Below are 19,932 nucleotides of genomic sequence, written 5' to 3'. Positions count from 1 at the left end.
AACCTGCTCTGAGAGGAATGAAGGTGTAGAATTAGGTGTGTCACAGCCAAGTGCTTCCGGGAACTCTGCTAGTGGTACATCCACGTCCGATTATAGCAGACAAATGTCCCTGCCCCAGCTGCTGGACCGGCGGAAGAAATTTACTCCCAGCCATCCACATGCCCAGCGGTTGAATGCTAGCTTGGCTAAATTGCTAGCACTTCAACTGCTGCCTTTTCAGTTGGTAGACTCGGCCCCCTTCCGTGAGTTTGTACAATGTGCGGTTCCTCAGTGGCAGGTCCCCAAACGCCACTTTTTCTCACGGAAGGCAATTCCGGCTCTCTACCGGCATGTGGAAGGCAATGTCCTTGCCTCGCTGGACAGGGCGGTCAGCGGTAAGGTGCATATTACCGCTGACTCATGGTCCAGCAGGCATGGACAGGGACGTTACCTGTCTTTCACGGCCCATTGGGTCACTCTTCTGGCTGCTGGGAAGGATGCAGGACAAGGTGCAGTAGTATTGGAGGTTGTTCCGCCACCACGCCTCCAAAATGCTACTATTGGTTGTGACACACCTCTCTCCTCCACCCCCTCCTCTTCTTCTTCCTCCATGGCCTCTTCCAGTGCTCTGTCCTCAGAACCAGCGGTGCTCCGTAGGCGTTGCAGGGGCTACGCAAGTACGCAGGCAAAACGATGCCATGCCGTGCTTGCGCTGGTTTGTTTGGGGGACAGGAGCCACACTGGGGCGGATGTTTTGTCAGCTCTGCAGGGGCAGGCCGAGAGGTGGTTGACGCCACGCCAGCTTAAGCCAGGAATGGTGGTTTGCGACAATGGCACCAACCTCCTCTCCGCCCTCCGACAGGGACAACTGACCCATGTGCCCTGTGTAGCTCACGTCCTTAACCTGGTGGTGCAGCGGTTCTTGGGCAGGTACCCCGGCTTACAGGATGTCCTGAAACAGGCCAGGAGAGTCTGTGTGCATTTCCGCCGATCATTTAATGCCTGTGCTCGGCTGGCTGAGCTCCAAAAGGAGTTGAACCTGCCCAAGAACCGCCTTATATGTGACATGCCCACCAGATGGAACTCAACATTGGCCATGCTGCAGCGGCTGCACACGCAGCAGAGGGCCATCAATGAGTACCTGTGCGACTACGGCACCAGGACAGGGTCAGGAGAGCTTGGTTTTTTCTCACCACGCCAGTGGGGCATGATCAGGGATGCATGCACTGTCCTGTCACCGTTTGAGGAGGCCACAAGGATGGTGAGCAGTGACAGTGCATGCATCAGTGACACTATACCTCTTGTCCACCTCTTGGAGCATACGCTGCGTGGAATAATGGACAGGGCACTTGAGGCAGAACAGAGGCAGGAAGAGGAGGACTTCCTTGCCTCTCAAGGCCCCCTTTATCCAGACAGTGTTCCTGCTGTGCCACCCATCACACAGGAAGAGGGTGAGGAGGAGGAAGAGGAGGAGGAGGATGATTGTGTCAGCATGGAGGTGGAGGCTGGCACTCAGCATCAGCAGCAGCAGTCTTATAGGGATGATTTACAGTCCCAAGAAACACGTGGACTTGTACGTGGCTGGGAGGAGGTAGCTGCGGATCATGTTGTCCTTAGTGACCCAGAGGACTCCGGACCGAATGCCTCAGCTAACCTACGCTGCATGGCCTCCCTGATCCTGCAAAGCCTGCGGAAGGATCCTCGTATTCTTCGGATCAAGGAGAGGGACCATTACTGGCTGGCCACTCTCCTTGATCCACGGTACAAGGGTAAGGTTGCCGACCTTATCTTGCCATCGCAGAGGGAGCAGAGGATGAGACATCTCCGGGAGGCCTTGCAGAAAGCTCTGTGCAACGCGTTCCCAGAGACTGGGAGGTCACAAACTCCTGGTCCTGGACAACGTGTTGCTGAGGCATCAGTCAGAAGGAGCGGTGGAGAAGGTGGCCGTCTGACTGATGCTTTCAGACAATTTTTTAGTCCGCAGCCCCAAGGTATGATTGGTTCCAGCACCCATCGCCAGCGTCTAATTTACATGGTGCAGGAATACCTAGGGGCAAGGTCAGACTTGGACACCTTTCCCACTAAAAATCCTCTGGCTTACTGGGTCTTGAGGATGGATCACTGGCCAGAGCTTGCACAGTATGCAATTGAGCTACTGGCCTGTCCTGCATCCAGCGTTCTTTCGGAACGCACCTTCAGTGCTGCTGGTGGCTTCGTTACCGATCACAGGGTGCGCCTGTCCACCGAATCAGTTGATCGACTGACCTTCATCAAGATGAATCAGTCTTGGATCACCCACAGCTACCAAGCACCTGAAGCTGATGTAACCGAATAATTTTTTTTGAAATACCACATCCCTTCAAGACTGCCTATGCTGATGCTGAGTGACTGTCCTGTTATGTTGATTGTCTATCCTCTTCCTCCTCCGCTGATATGTTGGAAGAACATTTTTGGTTCTGGGTGATGCCAGCAGCCCAATTTTTCTGCCCCTGTTTAACAGGGGCGTTTAAGTACAATTTTTGATGCAATGCTTTGCAGCAGGGCTAATTCCTGCAAAAAAACTAGAGTATATGGCAGAGGTTGCAGTGTGATGGCACCAGTGCCTAAGGCCCAATTTTTCTGCCCCTGTTTAACAGGGGCGTTTAAGTAAAATTTTTGATGCAATGCTTTGCAGCAGGGCTAATTCCTGCAATAAAACTAGAGTGTATGGCAGAGGTTGCAGTGTGATGGCACCAGTGCCTAAGGCCCAATTTTTCTGCCCCTGTTTAACAGGGGCGTTTAAGTAAAATTTTTGATGCAATGCTTTGCAGCAGGGCTAATTCCTGCAAAAAAACTAGAGTGTATGGCAGAGGTTGCAGTGTGATGGCACCAGTGCCTAAGGCCCAATTTTTCTGCCCCTGTTTAACAGGGACATGTAATTACAATTCTTGATATAATATTTCACAGGAGGGCCCCTTCCTGTGCCCACCCAGAGTAACTGTGAGGACTTATAGTGTTGTGGCACCAGCACCACAACCACCAAAGGTCAATTTTTCTACCACTGTTCAACAATGGCATGTAATTACAATTCTTGATATAATCGTTCACAGCAGGGCGCTCCAGCGGCCACCAAGAGTCACTTTGAGGGCTTACAATGTTGTTGCAAAACCAACACCTTGTTCCGCCATTTCTGCAGAGCATATAGGGCAGGCCCCTACTTTCAAACATCCAATTTACAAACATCTCCTACTTGCAAACGGAAGGAGACAACAGCAAGTGAGATGAAAAAAGATGGACGACAAAACAAATTATACAGGGGTGATAACCCTTCCCTATGTTTTCCAAAAAGCTTAAAGATATTTTTTTTGACTGGAGCTACACTTTAAAAATGTACCGGTTGAAAATGACAAACAGATTCAACTTAACACAACAAACCTACACAGTCCCTGTCTTGTTTGCACCGCCTGTATACTGCTGTTCTGAGTATATAGGGCCTGGGGGCCACACGCATTTCCTTTTTTTTAATATAGGTACAGGGTTCCCCTTAATGTGCGTACAAGACCCAAATAGGCTGGTAATGGGCAGGGAGGGCTACCCATGCCATTTTTCTGAATGATTTTCAACCATATTGCAGGAACCAGATATAACATTAAAACCGCAAGCAGTTTTAAATGGTGTTATTTCCGTTTAATGTCATTTTGTGCAGGGACTGTTCTAAACACGGGAAACACGTGGCACTTCACAGGCATACTATATAGACACCCCCCCAGGCACCATATTTAAAGGAATATTTCACTTTTTTTTTTCACTTTAATCGTCATTAAAATCAGTGCTCCCGCCAAAACGGTAGTTTTTAAAACTTTTTTTTGCAGTGACCCATGTCCCCTGAGGCAGGAGGCAGATCGCCAAACCCTTTTTAGCATACTATCTTGCATATTAGCCGTTAAAATTAGCACTTTCCAATTCGAACGTTCGAGTCCCATAGACTTCAATGGGGTTCTAACGTTCGTGCCGAACGCGGGGGTCGTTCGCAAGTTCTGGTGCGAACCGAACCGGGGGGTGTTCGGCTCATCCCTAATTACCACACAATTGGCAATTAAAGTAGAGCAGTGCTATATAGCAAAAAATGGTCTGGTCATGAAGGGGGTAAAGACTTCCGGAGGTCAAGTGGTTTAATTATAAAGCAATAAAAAATAAGTTGATTAAAAAAAAAAAAAACATAATTTTAGTGCAATGTGAGAATAAAGATATTAGTCCTATGGTTCAAAAACATAAATCCATATAAAATGATAACATAATATTCTATGAACTATGAATTAAAAGGCTACTATTTCTGACCGTTGGTGTGGTGCTATTTTTACTTTTTTTCACTATAGGATTACACTCAGGATGCCCTGTGAGACTCTTGGTAGGTGAGGGCTTCCTAATCACAGTTCTATTAGCCACATGTAGCTATATGATTTTGGACTATAAGGCCCGGTTCACACTGATGTGACAATCGCATCAGGGCGAACCGGGCCTTATAGTCCAAAATCAAATCAAATCAAAATGAAGTCAGACCTCAATTGGATCCTATTCTGTGCAATGGAACTGTCCTAATCAATGCAACTTGAGTGGCTCAGACATAGAAAAAGGTTCCTACTCTACTTTTGGTCTGACTTCGGTCCGACTTCCATTGACTTGCGTTAAAGAAGTTAATGCAAGTCGTGCCGAAGTTCGCTCTGGGGTATGACTTCAAAGTCGCGCGACTTTGAATTTGGATGCACTCAAGCCAATAGTGTAAGACCCAGCGCCTCGTATGCAGACTTTTTGTGTGTGGGGTGACAGCAAAGACATATGACAATCTTTCTTCTATGCCCTTGTACACGCGGTCGGAGATTCCGACGGAATGTGTCCTATCGGACCATTTTGTCGGATATTCCGACTGTGTGTGGTCTCCATCGGACTGTTTCCGTCGGAATATCCGTCGGACCAACTTTTCCAACTTGCCGGTAAAATTTTCCGACAAAATGCTCCGATCGGACATACTCTGATCATGTGTAGCCTACTCCGATGGACAAAGTGCCATGCATGCTCAGATCAAATTCCTAGACCAAAGCTATTGGCTACTAGCCTGAACGTAGTCCCGTCGTAACGAAATTACATCATCACGTTATGTACAATCGGATTTTCCGACAACTTTGTCCGACCGTGTGTATGCAACAGTTTCAGACAAAATCCGTCGGACAAAATCCGTCGAACAAAATCATACGGATTTGGTTGTCAGAATGTCCGACCGTGTGTGCAAGGGCTAAAAGGGTAATACCTTTAAAAATCTAAACTGTTTCTGTCATAACTGAAATATTAGTGATTAGTCCAATAAAACATTTAATATCCATTCATGTTTTACAGGAGGGAAGCCTTGCCCTTCCAGCCAAGCACTGTATGAGTACCGGCCATGCAACGATCATCCCTGTTCCGCATTCTACTGGGATGTGTCACCATGGGAACCGTGTACAGGGGAGTCACAGATACTGAACAAAAGTCTCAGCAAGAAAGACACGTGTGGCATTGGACTTCAATCCCGGAAAGTATTCTGCATAAAAAGCAACACTGGACAAGTCACAAGCAAAAGGTATTTATGTATAAACATAATTACCCCCAAAAATTTGGGGTTTTGAGAGTTCTGATTGATCTTCATCAGTAATGGCATCCATAATAGCAGAACATTATGCAAATTAAAATGGATCATCACACAGTTTTATTATATATAAATATGAAATAAATGACATAAAAGTAGAATGCCACCAGGTTACACTGTACAACACCCACCTTTATAATTACACCCCCCCCCCCCCCATGTCGGTGATCAAGTTTCCATTACTCATCAGAAGTTTTTCTCCAAAGCTGTTTAACTTATTTGTCCTTCAAAACAATCCGAAGTACGTCATATCCAGCCATTGGCTTCTGGGATAAAGGGTGTTATCAATCCCAGGAGTCAATGGGCAGCCTCCACTTTCGTCATCGCCTTCTTTCCAAAGCCGCGCTTTGTACACATTTCTCATACGTGGGATGGGTAGCCAGCAGCACTGTATCCCAGGAGGAGCTACGCATGGACTTCAGAAGCCCACACCGAAGATGGGCGCACACTTGCTAAGGAGAGCACAGTGAGTTTTTTTAAAAGAAAAATCTAATAATAAAAACTACATTTGGTACAAATGCCAGAGTGTATTAGATAAGATGAGATAATCGTCAAAAAAAGGCTGAAACTCCGCTTTAAAGTGGAACTGAACCCTCCTATCCTTTTCAGCCAAGTAATCTGCCATCTTGGTCTCTGTTTGGTCTCCAACTACCATGATGCTGCAAATGTGATCAGCTATGATACCAGCCATTTCATGGTTTGACAGTTTGGTTGAGAGCACAAGCAAATGTAACAGTTAGCATTCCCGGCATGCCGAGAAAGTACACTAAGCCCTTGTACACACGGTCGGAGATTCCGACAACCAAATCTGTCGGATTTTGTCCGAAACCGTTGCATATACACAGTCGGACAAAGTTGTCGGAAAATTCGACGTGATTATGTTATTTCGTAACGACAGGACTATGTTCACGCTAGTAGCCAATAGCTTTGGTGTAGGAATTTGATCTGAGCATGCGTGGCACTTTGTCCGATCGGAATTCTCTACACATGATCGGAGTATGTCCGATCGGAGCATTTTGTCCGAAAATTTTACCAACAAGTTGGAAAACTTGTTCCGTCAGATAATCCGACGGAAACAGTCCGATGTAGACCACACACAGTCGGAATATCCGACAAAACGGCCCGATCGGACACAATCTCCGACCGTGTGTACAAGGGCTAACTGTTTTCTGAAACCGTTACATCGATGGGTTTATTTCCGCTTTAATAATGTCTGTTTTTGCCTATGTAAGCCAACTGTCGCTTATCACCAAAAATGAGTGTGGTGTAACAAAACCAGATTTAGATTCATAACACTTTATTAATCCCAAAGGGAAATGAATGATCCTGTATTGATACAGAAAACCATTCAGTTGAGCCTTCAGGAGGTACATAAATGGCCTACAGCAAGGACGTTATTCAACTTTGGTCAAAGCTGCACAGTTTATTTTTATCTACAGATGCCCCTAAAAAAAAGGGTGAAAGGTAAACTATGCCTTTAAACCAAAATATAAACTCTTGCTCTATATAGCTTCTTCCACTCTCCCACAGAGTTGCAGTGGCTATAATCAAGGTTCAGAGTAAGCCTACATTAAGACCCATATTGTGAACCACTGCAACTGGTCTAAAGACCTAAGCCTGTGGCCAGTGTACATATGAGGACTCCAACTACTGAAATCAGATACAGTAAGTAGAGACATCTGAGGCTAACACTGTATTTGTAGAATGGTGATGTGCTTTGTGGTATTATGATATTGCACCATTATAACACAAGATATTAAGAGAATGCAATTACTTTAACTAAGTTTACAAGGAAGATGAGCAAAAATGTTCTAATTTAATCCTACATTGACAATTTGCCTGTTGTACTACTAATACTCAGAGGGCACAAAGGACTAAAAATTAGGAAAGAAATATGTAGGCAGCTGCCTAAATGTTTTTTGCCAAACAGGTTAAAGCATGGTTATGCAAGAGTTAATGTGCTCTGTAGTGTGCCTTCCCTCTGCATGTATCACTTCCTGTTTAGAGGGGATATAGGCAGGAGGAGACGGGAACTTGTGGTCTTCTAGCCGATGGGAAGTTTGGAGTGAGGCCATGGGCGTCCACAGAACTTTTTTCAGGGAGGGGCATCATTTTAAGGTCACCCATGCTCTGACCCTTTTCGACAATGTCATTATAGTGCCAGGTTATGTGATAAAGTGCCAGGTTAGGTTATAGACTGCAGACGTAGTACAGGTGATGGTCAGAGACTGCAGACATGGCCCAAGAGACTGTCAGAGACTGCGGACATGGCCCAAGAGACTGTTAGAGACTGCGGACATGGCCCAAGAGACTGTCAGAGACGGCATACAAGGCCCAAGAGACTGTCAGAGACGGCATACAAGGCCCAAGAGACTGTCAGTGACTGCATACATGGCTCAAGAGACTGTAAGAGACTGCGGACATGGCACAAGAGATGACCAGAGACTGCATATATAGCCTAAGAGACTGTCAGAAACTGAATACATGGCTCAAGAGACTGCGGACATGACACAAGACTGTCAGAAACTGCATATATGTGGGGGGTGATAGAGAGAGGGGGGTGACAGAAAGAGACAGAGGGGGTGACAGAGAGAGACGGGGTGATGGGGGGGTGAAAAAGACAGAGGGGTGAGAGAGAGAGAGGGGGGTGACAGAAAGGGGTGATGGGGGTAATCACTCCTGATCCGATCCCTGATTCCAGGGGGGGGCACTTGCCCCCCCTTGCCCCTACCTGCGGATGCCCATGAGTGAGGCCATAGATAGAAGATATCATACTCAAGATTGGGGTAACCCCTCAGTGGAGTAGCTGGCTGGTGAAGTCCACTCTTAGATGAATGAAGCGGGGGGTCGCAGTCCTAGGAACAGGATACTGAAACAGCTTGGCAATAGACCAGGAGATGGTAGCAGAGCCGCTTTGCAGGCAGCAACCAGCGGCAGCCGAGTAAGAAGGGGCCAAGTCAGCAGGCAGAGAAATTCTAGGAAGCAAGCCAAGTTTGGTAACTGCCAGGCAGTGTAGTACAGAATCAGTAGGCAAAGAAAAGGCCAGTAAATAGGTTGAGGGCAAAGATATCAGATGAACAAGGTTAACGCAGGAGCAAATGCAGAGTCCAGGAGAAAACAGGGTCATACACAGATAGGCAGGTTCAATGGATCAGGTCACAGAAATACAGGTACAAGCTGAAGACCATTCAGCAACTGCTCATGGTGACAGGCCAGGTTAAGTAGGCAACTGGGTGCCAAGTATGCACACTAATGCATGTGCGTGTGTGCAAGTATTAGCATGTGAACAATGCACACGGATATGAGCATAAACCTGCACTGGTTTTCTGGTGCTGGAATCTGGTTTGCCTTACACATGGATTGAAAACTTTATTATCTAATTTTGGAAGGTGGCTTAACTTATGGTATAAGCACCGCAGCACAGCCAGGCACAGCACATCCTTAGCCCTGTACAGCATTTACAGTATCTAACAAAGCTTGTATAACAGTGTAAATTTGCTGTCCCCTCAAAATAACTCAACACTCCATCATTAATGTCTAAACCGCTGGCAACAAAAGTGAGTAACACCAAATTTAACACACCTGCTCCCCATTCACAGCTGACACCTTGTAACACTAACGAGTCACATGGCACAGGGAGGGAAAATGGCTAATTGAGCCCAATTTGGACATTTTCATTTAGGGGTGTACTCACTTTTTTTGCCAGTGGTTTAGACATTAATGGCTGTGTGTTGAGTTATTTTGAGCGAACAGCAAATTTACACTGTTATACAAGCTGTACACTCGCTAATTTACATTGTAGCAAAGTGTCATTTCTTCAGTGTTGTCACATAAAAAGATAGAATAAAATATTTACAGAAATGTGAGGGGTGTACTTACTTTTGTGAGATATTGTATATCAAGAGAGACTGGAAATTTGATTTTTATTCAAAATGTTGCACCAAAATGTGTTGTTGGGAAGTAAAGAGGACAATGATGTAAAAAAGATTTTCCAACATTAATAGATAATGAAAGTGGGGGTTGGCTTGAGTCCTGGAAGATAGGTATTCTAAAGCCTCGTACACACGATCGGATTTTCCGACGGGAATTGTGTGATGACAGGCTGTTGGCGGAAAATCCAACCCTTTGTATGCTCCAACAGACAATTGTGGTTGGATTTTCTGCAGACAAATGCCGGATGGCAGGCTTTAAAATTTTCCACGGACAAATGTCTGTTGTCGGATTTTCAGAGCATGTGTACACAAGTCCGTCGGACAAAAGTCCAAAGTACAAACAGGCATGCTCAGAAGCAAGTATGCGTCAGAAGCGCTCGGTCTTGTAAACTAGCATTCGTAATGGAGAATTAACATTCATGACGTGGCAAATTATGAAATCTCCAAATGCAGCGCACAATTCTCTTCTTCTTTAATGGGATAATAATGAAGCTGCTTTGCTGGTGATACTGATGGAGTTATTGCAAACAAATTTTCAAAGGCTTTTTTTTTTCTAGTGATATCAAGAATAATATTATTATGCTTTTTTTTTTTTTACAACTATGTTGGTGTCTCTTGTCAATTTTACATTGTATTTTTTTTAAATGTAACTGCCGACTCCCAAACTGTCATTTGAAGTAAAACATATAGCCAAGTATTATTCTACATAATTTTTTTATTGTGCATTAAAAAAAGAAAACAAATAAAATTAGACATGCTATCTGCCAATAGAGCTTAACCAAAAAGTGCATTCTATGCATCCAAAAATATAGAAAATATACCAAATCAAATCATTATAATTCAACCAAAAAATAAAATAAAAGCCTCATGCATGTGTCCTGCTTCTTAAAGAGGAAGTAAATCCTGATGGGTTTACTTCCTCTTTCATTCCCTGCAAAGGCAAAGCATAATGGACTACTATGCATCGCATAGTAGTCCATTATGTGTCACTTACCTGACACAGGAGCCAGCGATGTCACCGCTGTCCCCTGTAGTCCGGTGCATCCATCTTTTCGGTGGGGTCTCGCAGCTCCGCGGCTGTCATTCGGCGGAGCCGCAATGACGTCACTCCCGCGCATGCGCACGGGAGCTGACACGCGCGGCAGCTCCATTGTTGGAAAAGCCGCGCTCAGTGCGCCTGTGCGCCGCTGTCTACGGCGCATGCGCCGTAGACAGCGGTGCCTGTCTTCGGGCAAATATCTCCTAAACCGTATAGGTTTAGGAGATATTTCTTGGACCTACAGGTAAGCCTTAATCTAGGCTTACCTGTAGGTCAAAGTGGTTTGTAAGGGTTTACAACTACTTTAATATAGCTGGTCAACAATGCCAAGAGTTGGTGAAAGCAGGGGTCCGTTATCCGGAGATAATTCCGAAAATCATCTGGATTATTCTCCTGGAGCTTCCACAGCAAAGGCATATGACATAATTGGTCACGATTAATAACGCAACCAATTTTTGGTCCAAGAAATCCTCTTCCTCCTGTTCCTGGATGGGACTTGGGTCAAAGCAATAACTCCAAGGCCAATATTAAATAATACGTTATCTCCTCCAATTCCGCAACAGAAACGAACAACGCAAAATTAAAACCGCAAACTGAAAAGCATGAAATGAAAAGTGCGATTCAACACTCACCAAACTTCTACTAACAAGAAATTAGCAGAAGGAGCCCAAAGGGTGGCGCTAAAGAGTGTGCATTGGAAAAATGCTTTAAAAAAACTGGGACAAATTGCCCAGAAATTGTGAACAAGCAAGTCATTCACACCTGACTTTTTGTTACACAAAGCCACAGGTTTTCATTGTGCAGAATTATAACCTTGCCACTGGCATCCCAAAAACTGATGGCATCATTGGTTGATAAGAAGGGTGTCAGATACCTGCACAACATCCGTGTTTGCCTCTCCATGCCCCTCGCTGCCAGCACTGGAATCACATTAACAGAGAAAAGGAGAGACAGTAAGGGAGTCAGTTCCAGTGTGTTAAGGTGGAGGAATAAATCACCTCTAATGTTTGGGGGGGGGGGGCGTTACATGTTTGGATGCTGCTGCAAAATATTTGTTTAGTTTTTACATTTTAGATTGGTGTGCAGAATTTTAAATGCTACCTTTACTAAATAATTGTTGAAAAACTGCTAGACAACAGTGATGTATGCTTAATGGGTACGAAACCTTTATTCTACATGATAGGCCCACTATGATTTATGTCTACTGCTAACAGCATTGTGTTTTGTATTACAGGTGCCCAGAATCTAACAAACCCGACACCAGCCAGCCATGTCCTCTGCCCTGTACTAGAGACTGTGTTGTCACCCTTTTCAGTGAGTGGACTCCTTGCCCAAAAACCTGCCAACCTGGTGAGTGTACATGTAAAGCCAAATCATCATTTCCAGAAAAGAGGTTACAGTTGTATTAAACCCTCAGTGTTTTTTAGGTTAACACCCTGAGCACAATAAAATAAACATCCCATAGTAAGCTGTTTGTTCAAATTCTTACCCCGCCACTTGCCACGTATAACATTCAGTGCTGTTGGTTCCTGCTTTCTTAGTGCTGATTCCCTGAACTTCCAGGCTTCACTTGCAAGAGTTAACTGTTAACAGTGCAGTCTTGAGCCAATCTGTTTGCTTGGAGAAGGGAGATGCAGTGGAGTGCCTTGCCATCCTAGGCTACAGGGCTGTGTGTCTCTACTGATGCACACAGTGCACCCATGGTATGTATGTGAGCCACCCAGGCTGCATGTAAGTATAGTCCTGTGCCTGCTGCTGTGAGTGCTGGCTGGGAAGGAGCCCACCCATGTTGCAGACGATGATAGAGGAGAACTAAAGGCTCTTTCACACCGGACGGATCTGTGATTATCCGCCCCGTGGACATCTGCTTGCTCAGCGGGGATCGCTCCGTCAATCCCCGCTGAGCAGGAAGATGACAGGTCCATTTCTGCGCACTGTGCAGGGACGGACCTGTCAGAGTGCTGCTCTCCCCTATGGGAGATCGGATGACGACAGACCACAGAGTCCGTCGTCACCCAATCCGACCCGCAGGCGGATGGAAAAGTAGGTTTTTCCTCCATCACAATTTTTCGGGTCGGATGTCTGCGGACATGTCACCGCTGACATCCGACGCTCCATAGACCTATATGGAGCATCTGTTCAGGTCCGCCTAAAAAACTGACAGGTGGGCCTGAATGTATCGGTCATGTGAAAGAGGCCTAAAAGTCCCGGGAGCTGCACATCAGAACAAGACCCGCTGTGTGTTAACAAGTGGCAGTCTCAGCCTGGACCCCCACCAGGCCACTCCTCCAACACCTTTTGCTCCGTCATCCAAGGTTTACTCATGGGTAAGGGGCAGTTTATATGCATCATCGGCCACCACTAAGTGAGTAATTTAAGTGTCAGGTGTGTGGAGCAGAATACCAGGCTGGTCATAGGGATTATATCATTAGGAAGATACATCAAATCATCTATAGGAGATCTAATTGCTAAAAAATCTTGAATGGCCAGTCTCTAATTAAGTATATACACTATATTGCCAAAAGTAGCGGGCCTTTAAACGCAATGGCATCCCAGTCTTAGTCCGTAGGGTTCAATACTGAGTTGGCCCTCCCTTTGCAGCTATAACAGCTTCAACTCTTCTGGGAAGGCTGTCCACAAGGTTTAGGAGTGTGTCTATGGGAATGTTTGACCATTCTTCCAGAAGCCCATTTATGAAGTCTCCCCTCTAATTTATCACAAACGTGTTCCATCGGGTTGAGGTCAGGACAGTCAAGTTCGTCCACACCAAACTCGCTCATCCATGTTTTTATGGACCTTGCTTTGTGCACTGGTCCAAATCATTTAATGGGGATTATGGTGTGGGGTTGCCTTTTAGGGGTTGGGCTTGGCCCCTTAGTTTCAGTGAAGGGAACTCTTAAGGTGCCAGCATACCAAGACATTTTGCTCAATTTCATGCCCCAAACTTTGTGGAAACAGTTTGGGGATGGCCCCTTCCTGTTCCAACATGACTGTGCACAAAAGTGACAAAATATACCGCACTATCTAGACAAAGCAGCCAGCACAGAGGTGTAAAATAAACAGAAATATGTCGAGAAAATGTGCAGCGCTAAAAAGATAATCAATATCAAAAGTAAAATGTAAGAATACATATTGACATATATTCCATGAAAAAATAATGTCCAAGATATAAATGTAAAGGAAAACAAGCAGGTCCTAGTGTATTCCAAAGTGTAAAGTCCAAAAATTGGGTGAATAACAGTCACAAAGTGAACATCCAGAGTGAACATCCAAACGTGACAAAAGTGACATACAAGTTCCACCACCAGAAGAACCAGTCGCTTACCAGAAAGAATGGACTCATACAGGTATACACCTGATGAGTAAAACAAACTTTGCAAGATGACCAGAGAATTCAGGCTCACTATTTGGACATGGCCTCCAAACAAACGCTCCAAATCGATGGATGCAGCAGGTCAATAGTACACGAGCAAAATAACCAAACCAAGTGGAGAAAAAAGAGGAAGAACAAGGCACATAGCGTAATTCTGTAGGGAACATTTATTGTGTAAACATAAGAATTGTACTTACATTTCCAGAGTAAAAAACAAGCGCTTCAAGTCAGACAGTAACCATGGGATCAGCGTAGCAACCATACGCGTTTCGCCTAAACAGACATCATCTGGGGTGCCTGTTGATGCCAGATGATGCCTGTTTAGGCAAAACTTTGTCTTTTTATATTAATTGTTGAGAACAGCTGGTACATGAACTTTTTCCTTAATCTGTGTCCTGCGATGCATAGTAGTCCATTATGCTTTACCTTTGCAGGGAATGAAAAGAGGAAGTAAATCCATCAGGGTTTACTTCCTCTTTAAGAAAGGCTGCAATAGAGCTATGGCCTTGCCCATTCCAACATACTATGCCTAATGCCCTGTACACACGGTCGGACTTTCCGACGGAAAATGTGCGTTTCGGATCTTGTTTTCGGAAAATCCAATCGTGAGTGGGCTCCATCTGACTTTTTCCAACTGGAATTTCCAACACACAAAGTTTGAGAGCAGGATCTAAAATTTTCCGACAACAAAATCTGATCGTTTAAGTTCCAATCGTGTGTAGACAATTCCGACGGACAACGTGCCACGCATGCTCGGAATAAATTACGAGACGAAAGCTATTGGCTACTGGCCCGTTTATAGTCCCGTCGTACTAGTTGTACGTCACCACGTTCAGTGCGACCGTGTGTATGCAAGAGAAGTTTGGGGCAAAATCCGTCGGAAAAAAATCAGATGGATTTTGTCGTCGGAAAAAATCAGACGGATTTTGTCGTCGGAAAAAATCAGACCGATTTTGTTGTTGAAAAGTCCACCCTGTGTGTACAGGGCATTAGAGTCCTTTTGAGCAAATCCATCTTTGAATAGTTAAGTTGGCCATGACTATGCTTCTCAGCAGCCAAGAAACTTTCTTTTTTTTTAACAGGTTAAAACTTTCTAACTTTAGCACAATTTCAGCATTTCCTGGTTTTACCCATTCGCTGGAGCCACTTTTTGAGCCTCAAAGAATAAATGCTGCAGGCTGTATCAACTTCCCTTCCCTCCTGTACAGCTACTAAATGACAAGTGTCTTAGTTATTTTTATTTCAAGCTGAGTATTGAGGTGATAAACCTGGTAGATTTAGCACACAGCTGAAGTGAACAATGACTGGGGTGAGTGTTCAGTGAACCCAACACTGCAGCGGAGATCCCCCGACTCCCTTCGGCTGTACTAGATGAGCATCGGAGAACAAATGAAAGGAACGGCTGCTTGATGGGCTTCTCAGATGGAATCTGCAACATCTGTGATGCTATTATTTCCAGCAAAAAATAAAGGAAAAAAAAAAAACTGCAGAATTATAGAAAGAAATAATAGAATGTTCAGGGGGAACAATCTTTGTCTCGACACGGGAGACCGCGCTACCTGGGTAAACAGCTCTGCTGAAAATAATCTATTAGGCAATAAGAAGGAAAAAAACTCAACAGCTGTTTAGTCTGTATTTTTCCAAGCAGAATATAAAAGAAAACAAAAGAGATAATAACATTTTTAATAAAAGAATTAGGTCATCCTTTAGACTGTATGACTTTATTGATCTGCAGAACGCTAACAATATTAAATGATACTCTGTTGTCAGGGAGCCAAACAACCGAGAGCAGGTGTCGGGAAATATCTCATCAAAGGAAATTTAAAAGTGACTTATAAGTCACCGCGCAGGAGGCCATTAGGAGGTCTTATTGTTGAACCTATTTTGGGAACCTGGGAAACAAATACAAAAGTGAGTACACCCCTCACATTTTTTAAAATATTTTATTCTATCTTTTCATGTGAACACTGAAGAAATTACACTTGTCTACAATGTAAAGTAGTGAGTGTACAGCTTGTATAACAGTGTAAATTTGCTGTCCCCTCAAAATAACTCAACACACAGCCATTAATGTCTAAACCACTGGCAACAAAAATGAGTACACCCCTAAGTGAAAATACCGTATATACTCGAGTATAGGCCGACCCGAATATAAGCCGAGGCCCCCAATTTACCCCCAAAAAAACTGGCAAACTTATTGACTCGTGTATAAGCCGAGGGTGAGACATGCCTGTCCATCCCTGTGTGTGTGTCCGTCCCTGTGTGTCCGTCCATCCCTGTGTGTCCGTCCATCCCTGTGTGTGTGTGTGTCCATCCATCCATCCATCCCTGTGTGTGTGTGTGTCCATCCATCCATCCATCCCTGTGTGTGTGTGTCTCCATCCATCCATCCATCCCTGTGTGTGTGTGTCTCCATCCATCCATCCATCCATCCCTGTGTGTGTGTGTCTCCATCCATCCATCCCTGTGTGTGTGTGTCCGTGTGTGTGTGTGTGTGTGTGTGTGTGTGTGTGTGTGTGTGTGTGTGTGTGTGTGTGTGTGTGTGTCCAGCCTACCTGTGTCCCGAGCCTCCGTCCCGTGCCTTGCCTCCGTCCCGTGCCGTGCCTTGCCTCCTTGCCTCCGTCCCGTGCCGTGCCTTGCCTCCTTGCCTCCGTCCCGTGCCGTGCCTTGCCTCCTTGCCTCCGTCCCGTGTCGTGCCTTGCCTCCGTCCCGTCCCGTGCCGTGCCTTGCCTTGCCTCCGTCCCGTGCCTTGCCAGGATCGCCGCTCTTCGTCGGCGCCTCGGCGGACATACTACAATTCGAAAGCCGCGCCTCCGCCTCCGCCTTCGCCTGTGATAGGCGGAACACTGAATTTCCCAGCAGCCTGTGTTCCGCCTATCACGGACATCGTCTCATCCTCGTACTACGGACGAGGATGAGACGATGTCCGTGATAGGCGGAACACAGGCTGCTGGGAAATTCAGTGTTCCGCCTATCACAGGCGGAGGCGGAGGCGGAGGCGCGGCTTTCGAATTGTAGTATGTCCGCCGTCTGTCTGCTCGATACGCTGATCGAGCAGTCAGACGGCGATGACTCGAGTATAAGCCGAGGGGGGCACTTTCAGCCTCAAAAAAGAGGCTGAAAATCTCGGCTTATACTCGAGTATATACGGTATACAAACTGGACCAAAAGTGTCAATATTTTGTGTGGCCACCATTATTTTCCAGCACTGCCTTAACCCTCTTGGGCATGGAGTTCACCAGAGCTTCACAGGTTGCCACTGGAGTCCTCTTCCACTCCTCCATGATGACCTCACAGAGCTGGTGGATGCTAGAGACCTTCCAATTTCCGTTTGAGGATGCCCCACAGATGCTCAATAGGGTTTAGGTCTGGAGACATGCTTGACCAGTCCATCACCTTTACCCTCAGCTTCTTTAGCAAGGCAGTGTTCCTCTTGGAGGTGTGTTTGGGGTCGTTATGTTGGAATACTGCCCGGTTGCCCAGTCTCTGAAGAGAGGGGATCATGCTCTGCTTCAGTACGTCACAGTGCACTTTGACATTCATGATTGCCTCAATGAACTGTAGCTCCCCAGTGCCGGCAGCACTCATGCAGCCCCAGATCATGACACTCCCACCACCATGCTTAACTGTAGGCAAGTCACACTTGTCTTTGTACTCCTCACTTGGTTGCCGGCACACACACTTGACACCATCTGAACCAAGTAAGTTTATCTTGGTCTCATGAGACCACAGTACATGGTTCCAGTAATCCATGTCCTTAGTCTGTTTGTCTTTAGCAAACTGTGTGTGGGCTTTCTTGTGCATCATCTTTAGAAGAGGCTTCCTTCTGGGACTACAGCCATGCAGCCCAATTTGCAGCCCATACGCGGCACACTGCAATTTGGTGCAGTGTGTGGCGTATGGTCTGAGCACTGACAGACTGACCCCCCCCCCCCCCACCACTTCAACCTCTGCAGCAATGCTGGCAGCCCTCATATGTCTATTTCCTAAAGACAACCTCTGTATATGATGCTGAGCACGTGCATTCAACTTCTTTGATCGACTATGGCGAGGCCTGTTCTGAGTGGAATCTGTCCTGTTAAACTGCTGTATGGTCTTGGCCACGGTGCTGCAGCTCAGTTTCAGGGTCTTGGCAATCTTCTTATAGCCATCTTTATGTAGAACAACAATTCTGTTTTCCCGATTCTCAGAGAATTCTTTGCCATGAGGGGCCATGTTGAACTTCCAGTGACCAGTATGAGAGAGTGAGAGTGATAACACCAAATTTAACACACCTGCTCCCCATTCACACCTGAGACCTTGTCACATGACACAGTGTAGAGAAAATGGCTAATTGGGCCCAATTTGGACATTTTCACTTAGGGGTGTACTCACTTTTGTTGCCAGTGGTTCAGACACTAATGGCTGTGTGTTGAGATATTTTGAAGGGACAACAAATTTACACTGTTATACAAGCTGTACACTCACTACTTTACATTGTAGCAAAGTGTCATTTCTTCAGTGTTGTCACATGAAAAGATAGAATAAACAATTTACAAAAATGTGAGGGGCGTACTCACTTTTGTGAGATACTATATATATGTATATGTATATATATATATATATATATATATATATATTCAGCCACTTTATAAAAAGTGCACGCACACTATGAGTTAATTCCAAGGAGATGCATAACATCTTTAGAACTTATCTCTATGATTTATATCTGACAGCTTTATGCAGGAGCATAAGGAGCTGTATGAGAGGAGAGAAGAACACAGAGCAGCTATGCCTGCCCCTCCCCTCTGCTTCTCATTCAGAGGAGCTCACATAATTCAAAAGCTTCAGTGATTGGGCAGGCGGGTGGGGAGGGTGGAAATAGCTTTGTGCCCATCCTCCAGGAGTGCAAAAAATTGGAAATAATAGAGATAAGCCCAGGGGGTGTCATGCACTCCCTTGGACTGAATTCACAGTGTGCCTTCACTTTTTACAAAGAAGCCAAATTCTTGGAATTCAGCTTTAATCCCACCTATGTACTTGATTTTGCCCTATTTCCAAAAGGATTCATGATATTGTTTATGTGATAACTTAATATTCTGTTTCAGGGAACAGCTCTGTGGTTAAACAGACCCGATACAGAATCACCCTACAAGAGGCACTTAATGGGGGTCAGCAATGTCCCGACACCTTATATGAAGAGCGAGAATGTGAGGATGTCCCTAACTGTCTTCTGTTCAGGTATTTATTGTTAAGCTTCTGTATACATATAAGGGGATTCTAAAAATGTTACACTCTTAGCCCTTGTACACACGGTCAGAGATTCCGTTGGAATGTGTCCGATCGGAGTGTTTTGTCGGATATTCCGACTGTGTGTGGTCTGCATTGGACTGTTTCCGTCGGAATATCCGTCGGACCAAATTTTCCAACTTGCCGGAAATATTTTCCGACAAAATGCTCCAATCGGACATACTCCGATCATGTGTAGCCTACTCCGACGGACAAAGTGCCACGCATGCTCAGATCAAATTCCTACATCAAAGCTATTGGCTACTAGCCTGAACATAGTCCCGTTGTAACGAAATAACGTCATCACATTCTGAGCGATCGGATTTTCCGACAACTTCGTCCGACCGTGTGTATGCAACAGTTTTGGACAAGATCCGTCGGACAAAATCCGACGGACAGAATCCAACGGATTTGGTTGTTGGAATCTCCGACCGTGTGTACAAGGGCTTAGAGATTGAACAATAACAAGGTTTTGGAATAAATCTGCAGTTAAAATATATGTATTTAAAATGTAGCTAGCGTAAGATGTATATCCATACATGAACAACTTACTTGTGAGTAGCTTGTCAAAGACATCACACTTATCCATTTGACTATGACCTCCTTTCTACTCAAATGGCTAGCATTATCTTTGCTCAGATGTCATCTGGGTTCAGCATCCACAATGCAGGCCCAGGGTAGA

General features: G+C 45.3%; 1 protein-coding gene across 2 annotated transcripts in view; it reads left to right on the top strand.

Moving 5' to 3' along the window:
- The window catches only part of THSD7B (thrombospondin type 1 domain containing 7B), an 820,891-nt gene that overhangs the window by 428,039 nt on the left and 372,920 nt on the right, over positions 1-19,932 (top strand). For both annotated transcript variants that reach the window (XM_077447767.1, XM_077447766.1), the window contains exons 10-12: positions 5,350-5,572; positions 11,844-11,959; positions 19,070-19,202. In XM_077447767.1, the coding sequence (XP_077303893.1) occupies positions 5,350-5,572; positions 11,844-11,959; positions 19,070-19,202 (472 nt within the window). The remainder of the gene's footprint in view (positions 1-5,349; positions 5,573-11,843; positions 11,960-19,069; positions 19,203-19,932) is intronic.

This window comes from Lithobates pipiens, unplaced genomic scaffold (genome assembly GCF_037356315.1).
Source record: "Lithobates pipiens isolate NorthernLeopardFrog02 unplaced genomic scaffold, aLitPip1_a1.2 Scaffold_22, whole genome shotgun sequence".
In the NCBI taxonomy this organism is placed as follows: domain Eukaryota; kingdom Metazoa; phylum Chordata; class Amphibia; order Anura; family Ranidae; genus Lithobates; species Lithobates pipiens.
This window is presented reverse-complemented; position numbering and strand designations above follow the sequence as displayed.